The 9,926-nt window shown below is 37.8% G+C and overlaps 1 protein-coding gene across 1 annotated transcript in view; it reads right to left on the reverse strand.

Moving 5' to 3' along the window:
• Positions 1-7,004, reverse strand: part of gdap2 (ganglioside induced differentiation associated protein 2) — a 50,030-nt gene extending 43,026 nt beyond the window's left edge. The window contains exons 1-2 of the mRNA XM_033617830.2: positions 6,863-7,004; positions 3,322-3,541 (exon numbers count right to left, since the gene is read on the reverse strand). Coding sequence (XP_033473721.1) covers positions 3,322-3,503 — 182 coding nt within the window. The 5' untranslated portion in view covers positions 3,504-3,541; positions 6,863-7,004. The remainder of the gene's footprint in view (positions 1-3,321; positions 3,542-6,862) is intronic.
• Between the last annotated feature and the right edge of the window lie 2,922 nt (positions 7,005-9,926).

The following is a 9,926-nucleotide window of genomic DNA, read 5'->3' on the forward strand; positions in this document are numbered from 1 at the left end:
GGTATAACCCTATGGAGAGAAATGAAAATGAAAATGACATAATTGTATACTATAAATAATTAACATATTTAGAAACAAGAAAAAAGGTTCAACACCAAATAAATAAAAAGGAAACAACAGTGAAATAAAATAAGAATTGTCATATACTGTGACAAACCTGCACATAAAGTGGCAGAAACTTAAAAATATAAGCTAAAGTTGAAACATTTATAAAGTGCAATGAAATTAAAGTTAAACCCAAATATCGTCGTTGCTTTTTATCTTTAAGTGACTCTATGTCCCATCCTTGAGGAGCACCTGACAGAGTCTTCACCCAGTGCAGCACTCCCTATTTTTTCTTAATTCCCAGGATTCAATTAAAATACAGCGCAATGATTTAAGAAGAGACTTGCTGCACTGATGCCATATAAACCAACATTTCCCTGCCAGACATCAGGACTTTAAAATAGTTTTCTGATGTAAGTGAATACATGTGTCTAGAAGAGCATGACCACAGCGTGAGAGTCATTTTCTAAACATCTGGCTTTAAGACTGAATTATAAAGAAGTATTGAAAACCTGACGTGTTTATCAAAAGACTACACAACAGGTCCAGTTGATGGAGATTAAGTAAGTGGAAAATCTAATTCTTTACTTAGTATGAAAAGAAGATTTGTGGCTTCATCAAAAGCGATAAAAACAAAATCCCGCTTCAGTCAAACCTCAAGCTTCAGCTCTCACTACACAGCACTTTGATCCAGAGGGATTTCCAAAAGGTTTGAAAGCAGAAGAACCTTTAACAAATATTAGGCATTAAAAAAAATCATATTAATCATCATAAGATACTTTTCAGCATCTGTAAGTCCTCTGAATCAAGACGTCTGACCGCAGGAACACTTAATACTAAAAGACCTGCACTTTCTGTCCAGAATCAACAACGCTCACTGTTCTCACTGATCGACCACTTCACACCCAAGTGGAGAGTGAGACAGGTGTATATCAAATTTCCCAGTGATTAGGACGTGTCATTAGTCTGTCACACATTAGTCTCGCCACCAGACAATCAGAGATCTCCGCCTTCTGATAGTCTGGGGACACTCCTTTCTAAAGTGTGTTTAACACACCGGTGAAAACGGCCGGCAACAAAGCAACGCCTCTTGCATTTTTGAAAAGGACACGCCTTCTTGGAAATGTGCGTTCCTCCTTTTCTCATCTGCAAGGAAACAAACACACAGAGAGCTTGAAAATGGGTGCCGAGAGATTTAACTCCGTTTTATCAAACGTGTGCTCATCTGTGAAGAAAATATTTTTCCAGTGGATGTCTTAGTTACAACATGATTGAGCTAACTGGAGTAGTTTCATGTCATATCCGACAACGGGAGGCTTTTAACAGATGACGTCCTGATGTTAGCTTTGCTGCTGCTGTTAGCTGTCCCTGTCAGCTGCAGCCACTGATGCTTTCTAGACATCGTGATTTCCCAAAACAATAAATACCACACATAGCAACACAAAACTGCTTTGCTAGCTCAATCATGTTGTAACTAAGATATCCGCTGGAAAAGATATTTTTTTCACGGACCGTTTAATGAGTTATTACCTATTACAGACACCACTAACGGCTAACAGGGCTAACAGCTAACGGTAAGCCCAGCTAAAGGTGCACACAGAAATAGTAATGTTTGTTCAATCATTGTGTTTATAGACTTTACAAACATCGGATTACTCCAAACGGTGATACAGTGATGTGAAAAATGTGATATATAGGCTATATATATATTTAGCTAAAAGCTCTACTGGTTTTCTACCCAGAAGTATTTGTAAACAACAAGGCGATTCCCTCTAACGTTATAGTCCGGCCAGACGGATGAGTCATGGCCTTGTAAAAGATTATGTTTGTTTCTTGTAGTTGGCGAGAATGTGTCGCCGCAAACACAACAAACACCCACTAACTTTGACGGCGTTTTCTGCGAGCGCGGCTGAGCCATTTTTAAACTCTGAAATTGTATCCACCCATCTAAACACAAAATCAGGGACAAAGTCATCAGTCTTTAGTTAAGCAAAGCGTCTAAAGACTGACTTGTGAGTCTAGTCACACATTAAATTCACATTATAAAAGGATGACTGTATGATCATCTGAAGAGTGTGAACTGCAGATGGTTTAATTCTGATGACATCAGTTAAAGGCTGAAGTGCCAACAGGACTTAAGTCAGTTCACAGTAATTGTGCAGGGATCCCATTCTGCCTCAGTGCGTTAAACAGTCGTACACACCATCTCCTCCAACGCCTTCACTCTTCTCTGGACTGCAGTATTTTCAGTAAAAGTAACAGTCGTTCAACATTTATTAGCTCCAACTCCAACTTGTTGATATACATATAAACCCTGCCGCCACCTAGCGGTCTGACGGTGTAATCAATCGCAGTACGACGCTGAAACACCAGCACATAAATGTAAATGCTCACAACGGTGTAAGTATGGCGTCAATTCGGTGCAGAAGTACAAATCTTGCTTAAGATGGAGGGAAGTTGTAATGGGACAGTTCAACCCAAAATCTATAATACATTTTTACCTGCAGTGCTATTTATCAGTCTAGATTGTTGTGGTGAGAGTGTGATATCGGCCATAGACATGTCTGCCTTCTCTCTAATATAATGGAACTAGATGGCACTCAGCTTGTGGTGAGCAGCTTCATGTAAGAACCATTTTCTCATACCAAGCATAATTAAGTGCACAGCCACCACACGCTGGTAATGTAACCATGGTGTAACCCCAGATTTACAGAGCACGGGCGTAGCTGTCGCTATTTCAGTGTGTTTTCAGTTCATGAAAGTTAAGTGTGATATTTGGTCACCTATAAAAGTCTTAATCAGCGTTTGGTTGGACTGAAAGACCCTCTTAGGAGGTGGATCTTCAGTTTTTCCAGTAAGTGCATTTTGTTTTAATGGTTTTGAGCACTTTTTGCTGGCAAAAAATAGCATTTAGCATTATTACAGTTAACTATAGCTATAAATGCACCATGCTAACCAAGCTTGCAGTTAGTATTCGGGCTATCTCCACCCTCTCATCCAAATATGGTCACTTCTGGCTCCAAAAATCCAAGATGGTGACAGCCAAAATGCCAAGACAAGACTCAAACTGGAGTCCACAAAACACTGGGTGATGTCACAGCGGCTACATCCATTAATCTGGTTTTGGTCGTTCCCATGTTGTATCTTAGTTCAAAGATTATATGCTCCTCTACTAGTGGAGAAAATCCAACTCCTGTCAACATTTATTAAGCTCCTCAAAACGAAAGCTGATTTTCACACCACACAACAACGTAAGGAAATACATGTTTGACTCACAAGAGGATGATCTTGCGGTTGATATTTGGTCTGAAGGGGAAAGGCGAGGGGAAGGCCTGCTGGTTTAGCAGGCTGTCGCTCTGGTCCAGCGGTGTCTCCTTGCCATCCTCATCCAGCTGCTGCTGCCACGTGGGGAGAGTCTGGATGTCCACGAACTGGGAGCGAGCACCCAGAGGATCCATCCCACTACAGGCTGATGTTGGACCTCCAAGCAGCCGCGCTGCAAACAAGACAAAGAAACTTGGGTTATTAGGAATCAAGTTGAGTTCATTTACAACACCTGAATCTTTTGTCACATCATTTAATCTGCAGACCTGAAACGACGCCTTCTTTATTCAAATGTTCAGTTATTTCCGTCACATTTACTGAATAGAAGCTGCACTCCCTAATTCAACTTCACTACACCATTTTCCAAGTTTCCCAGGCTGCTTGTCGTTCCTTTCTCAGATTGCATCCTGGTCTGTTTCCTGCTGCCTCTCCTATGGATGGATTGTTGGAGGTTGGTGTAAAGTAGCAGCTCTGGAGATAAGCCCTCGCTATCTGTTTCTACAGGACACTAAAACCTGATGTTTGCTATTTGAGACTGCTGGAACATCTTGTGCTCTGGACCTTCACTGTAAGAGCTGGAAATAAATACATTTGGAAAAATATCCATCCACAGGAAAACAAAGAAAAGTACACCTTAAATAATTTAAGTGGCCCTGAAAAAAACCTTTCACAGGTATTTGATTTTCTTTCAAAAACACAAGACAAAAGGCACATGAGCAGCTTGGAAAGAAATGTTCCACAAAAACTATATTACAGAATTATCATAATTTTTAAGCACTCTTTCCAGGTCATTGCCTTGTTTGTTTTTAACTGTCTTTCTTTCTACTAATTTTCTTGTTTTTCATTTTCTCTTTTTTCTAATTTCTTGCTAAATTTTGGGGTCACTTCCTCTTTTGTTGCTCATTGCCTTCTTCCCATGTACTTAAAAGAAGTCAAACCAATTAGGTCAGGTTTCAAAGGGTTAAAGGTCCAGTGTGAAGGATTTAGGGGGATATAATGGCAGAAAATTAACATAAAAAGTATATTTTCTTTAATGTATAATCAACTTTAAAAAATTACTGTGTTAAGCCAATTATCTACATACGTCATTGTTTACGGAGTCTGCTGTGTTGCATTGCAATAATTCTACAGTAGCCCAGATTAGACAAACCAAACACTGGCTCTAGAGAGGGACATCTGAGTTTTCGCATTAGCCACAGCAGTTAGCAGCCCATCTGTGACAAGCAGCATTGGAAAAAACAATGATTTGTAATGTGAAGCTGCTTGTAACAGTGTATTTACATGTTTTAATGAACTGATCTGTTTGTTTTGGAGAGGAGGAGACTTCTGTGGATAACTTGGCCTCTGGTAAAAAACCTCCTGAACAATGAAAACTGAGGGAACTCTAGCTGGGAGGAGTTTAGCTGGTTGTGATGTGCAATCCTCACTGCTACATGCTACTAAGTGTGGAAGTATTTAGGGCAGCAACTACCAATAATTGTCATTATCAATGTGTAGATTTTTTTTAGATGAGATGTTTTTTTTAATCAACTTATTTTTTGTCTGTGAAACACCAGACACATCACAAGTTCCCAGAGTCCAAATAGCATCTTCAGATTGCTTGTTTTGTCTGATCAATAGTCAAAAATCTAAATATATTAATGTATGTTTAATTTTTTTTTTTGGGTACAGGTGCCAAAGTTTAATATCTAAAAAACAGCTGAAATGTTTTAGTTAGTCTGTTTTAAGCAGAGTTAAACTCTTTCAAAGGCTTGTCTGCCTTGACAGAAGAAAACACAGATTACAGAGCACACTCAGTACCTGATATTGTTGGCATGACATTGATCAAATCTAGAGATACCACAGATCTGCACAAAATACTGCCTGTCCTCTACAAACCATCAGTCAGACTGCAGCCACATAAACCTGTACTGATTTCAAGCAGCAAATTTTCCAAGAACTCTGCATGTAATAACATTATAAGGAGATTAGAGAAGATGCATGCTTCATTAGATACAAGCAGGGTAGCTGTGATGGTCAAAGCCTAGGGTCGGCAACCTTTACTATCAAAAGAGCCATTTTTTGCCCTCCCTTCAAAAAATCTGTCCGCAGCTGCAAAACACATTTCAGCCTTATAATGAAGGTACAGTGACTAAATTAGCCTATCAACGTTACTAATAGGTCTAAATTAGCATTTATTAATACATTTCACCAAGAAGTAGCTTCTCTGCTGCTGGCTCTTTATGATTATTTGGTACTTTAACTTCTCTGTTTCTCTTAATAAATTCTCTTTTTTCCTCAGAGACTTTTCCCTTTTTATATCCAGCCATCTAACCAGCCAACCTAGAGTCAAGACTAGCCACTGCCTATAGTAGCTAAAGGTTTGGCAATGGACCGTGCACATATGATGCATATTTTAGTTGATGTTAATATCTTTTTTATTCTGTGTATGGCAATGTATGGGCTGCATACTTCTACAACTGGAAGACACTTAAGGCCTACAACAATGAAGAATGAAAGCTAAAAATTCAAGTTGTAAAGAATAGACTTAAGTTATTTTTGTAGTGTTCACACAATTATTTGATTTACAGAATATTATTCAACATACTTGTATAATTCAACAAACAAAGTAAAGATAGACAGTTTAAAAACAGGTACAAAGACAGTGCAGTGATGTAAGGTAGGGCTAGACAAGCATGTTGCTTCTTCTTGCTCCTTTTCGGACATGAAATTATAATTTATGTTTCTCATTGTAAGTCTGTTCATGATTTATTGTTTGTGTCTGTTTTGTAGGGTTGTTTCATACAATGTATTCTGTTTTGTTTATGTTTTCAAATGTTCAAACTAAATATATCAAATCAAACTTTATCTAACCAGGCAAGGCATTAAGATCAAACTTATTTACAATGTCAGATAGGTGTAAACCTGCCATAAAAGAAATAACATCAGTGCTTTTAAGTGCATTTTTTTGAGGGCACATGATTCAAGCCAACAATGAACAAGTGAATCGCCAAGAATTAACATGATTTCTTAATCAAGCAAAACTGGCAAACACTTACAACTCAGCTTCTTAAATCTGCTGCCTATCTCTGCTTTGTATCACTCTGACTGTGTGTCAGGTCATTTTAAAGGGATTCTAATCTGAGTTTACACCTTTAAAAATTAGGAAAACATGCTGCTTTCCTAACAGTGTATAAATATGTTTCTGCTTACACTGGCTGCCGTATAAAAGTACAATAATATACTGATTTATTCAGCTCTACCCTGGTGCTAAACCAGTGGGGGCACCGTCACAGCTGTATGTCATTAAATCAACCAAAACACAGCAGGATGATGAGAAAGTAAAAATGAAAACAGTCGTGATAATGTCAAAAACTGAATTTAACCCCCATTAACTGAACGTCTCTGTCTTTCTAAACACATGTAAAACGGTCCTCGTGAGGAATACTTGCTTTATAAACAGATTAAATCTGTACTTTGGCCTCTGAACCTCTCAAAATCAGCAGTTACCCACCTCACCAGTTGGGTTTCCTCCAGGCAGTTGGGATGTCCACGCCAGAAAGAAATAAAAAATAAATAATTAAATGTTGACACGACAGTTTGTAGACTCAAGACGTGTTGTCGTTTCTCCGTGTTCTCATATTAACGATCGAAATAATCGCAAACGCGGTGAAAAATGAAGTTTAAAAGTGCCAATTAACCGGGTTTACACATTTAGCCTGTATGCTATCGCTGGGTGCTTCTAGCTGCAGCGTCATGCTAGCTAGAGTACACGCGACAACATCCGGTTAGGAATTTCAAAATAAAAGTCCAAAGTTCAAGATTTTTATGGATCACATTCTCTAAATAAATAAAATAAAATAAAACAGAATAAAATCAAATAAATCAAATAAAAATAAAATATTTAAAAAAAATAAAATACAATGAAATAAAAATAAACACAAAAAATAAAAGCAAAAATAAAAAATAAAATACACAAAATAAAAATAAAAGTAAAAATAAAACACAACAGAGAAAAAAGGCTAGTGCAGAAAATTATGGTGCAAATAAAGGAATTCATTGGATGAGTGAAGGTAATTGTCAAAAGTCCAGCTGAGTTTTTCAATTTAAAAAAAAAAAAAAAAAAAAAAAAAAAGTAATTTCAGTAGTTTAATTCTTTAATTTTTCCGTGTCTGGAGGGGGACTCAACCTAAAACACCTAAAAATTACTTCACCCCCTTTTAGAAACACATTTTAATTTTTACCTATATGTCATCGTCACATGCATGTAGTTAATTCAATTCAATTTTATTTATAAAGCCCAATATCACAAATCACAATTTGCCTCACAGGGCTTTACAGCATACGACATCCCTCTGTCTTTTGGACCCTCACAGCGGATAAGGAAAAACTCCCCAAAAAAAACCCTGGTAGAAACCCCAGGAAGAGCAACTGAGGAGGGATCCCTCTTCCAGGATGGACAGATGTGCAATATATGACATACAGAAGAGATCAACATGATGAATTAACAGTAATCCGTATGACACAGAGACAGAAAGAGAGGCAGAGACAGAGAGAGATGACAACAGCTACAATAACACTAATCTTAGTTATAATATATTAGAATAATATTAACAGTAATTGTCATAGCATATGTTGTAGGTACATATTAATATATGATAGTATACGGATGTGACGATAATCATAGATGTATGGCTAATGATAACAGCCGCAGCACGTCTGGCAGGACCACAGCAGCAGCACAACCATGATCCAGGCGTAGCTGCGATACGAGGGAACCTGCGAGACAGTGGGGCACAAAGGCTCCGGAGAAGAGGCCGAGTTAGTGACATGCAGTAAAGCCGAGTTAGCAAGATGCAGTAAGAGTACGTGAATGTTAGCAATTGAAGAAGAACCAACTTTTCAGAATCTGAGAGAGGAGGAAGAGAAGGGGCTCGGTGTATCATAGGAGGTCCCCCGGAAGACTATCAGACTAACTAGGGGCTGGTCCAAGACAAGCCTGAGCCAGCCCTAACTATAAGTTCTATCAAAAAGGAAAGTCTTGTGTCTAGTCCTAAATGTGGAGACAGTGTCTGTCTACTGGACTGAAACTGGAAGATGGTTCCACAGAAGAGGAACCTGACAGCTGAAGGCTCTGGCTCCTGTTCTAATTTTAGAGACTTTTGTATGCTAGACATCCTGTGTCGTCCCATCTACCTGGCCTCCTTCTTTTCTGTATTATTTCAATATTTTTGATCGTTGCTGATTAGAGCTGGCAGACGGCCTCCTCATAATGAATCATGTACACTGCTGTCTAGGGAAAAGAATTTGCCGCAGTGTGTGATTCACAGTCACTTTAAGCAGTGGTGCTCAACCTTTTTCATGGCCAGGACTCCTAAATTAATACAAATCAGGTCTCAGACTACACATTTGATAACATTTTGCTAACAGGGACCTCCATCTGTAAATGTTTTGGTTGTTAGATGTGATTAAGACCAGAACTAGGAAGGAAGGGGGAAGTGAAACCTATGACCAGAATAGTAACTCTTATGACTCTGACTCACATCAGGCTCACTTCTATGAATGAGTGAATTAAAAAATCAAAATAAACAGCTCCCTATTTTTAGGGGGACCACCGGAAACTCCCTCAAGGACCCCTGTGGGTTAAATGGAGACCTCAAACTTGTAAAGTTATCAACACCAATATTTTTCAAGACATAAAAAATTGCTCTGCTTTTAAAATTAATTTGTGTCTGATGTTTTTCAGAGAATACCACAGGAGATCTTTTCGATCTGTTCATCAAATTGTAAAACTCCTCCTCCTATGATTTTTTTGCTGTCCTCTCTCCACTGAAATGTTCGTGAAGTCATGTCGTGATATGAAAATAAGACGCCTTTATTTGCAAGGGCAAGTACATGGTCACTTCCGGTTCTGTTCCGGTTATTTCTATCCAACTTGACGCACCTTGTCTTCGGTTCCTAATCAGCTGACTAATAAAAGAACAACACTTCCGCTGTGTCTGTTCAGGCTCCTGTGAGAACCTGCTGCATTTGTCTGTGACACAAATATGTCCGACCACTGATTAAATAAACAACACGGTGATCTGCAGCTGAATATGAGAATTATATACAGATTAATTTTACAAAATGTAAACGCTTTAGCAAGTCACTTTTCAAGTGTTCTTGGAGCGCAGACAGAAGCAACAGAGAGAAAATTATCGAGCAAAATAAATAAATAAATAAAATAAGACTGAAAATATTACAATAAAAAATAAAACAAAAAATAAGAATAAAAAAAGAACTACTGCTACTAATAATAATATTAATAAATAGCATGAGATTAAACAAATTACAATATAAAGATAAATAGAATAGAATAGAAAATAAAATAAAAATAAGAATAAAAGAAAAGAAACCTATTATTTTTGTTTTCTTAAATGACAGTATAGTTTGCTTTTATGGACACACAAGTGGTGAAAGTAATTATTTACTCAAGTATGGTACTTATAAATTTGAGGAACTTGTACGTCACCTTAGCTTTTTATTCTCCTGGCACTTCATTCTTCTGCTTCACTATATTTCAGAGGCAAATATTGTTC

This window comes from Epinephelus lanceolatus, chromosome 14 (assembly GCF_041903045.1).
Source record: "Epinephelus lanceolatus isolate andai-2023 chromosome 14, ASM4190304v1, whole genome shotgun sequence".
In the NCBI taxonomy this organism is placed as follows: domain Eukaryota; kingdom Metazoa; phylum Chordata; class Actinopteri; order Perciformes; family Serranidae; genus Epinephelus; species Epinephelus lanceolatus.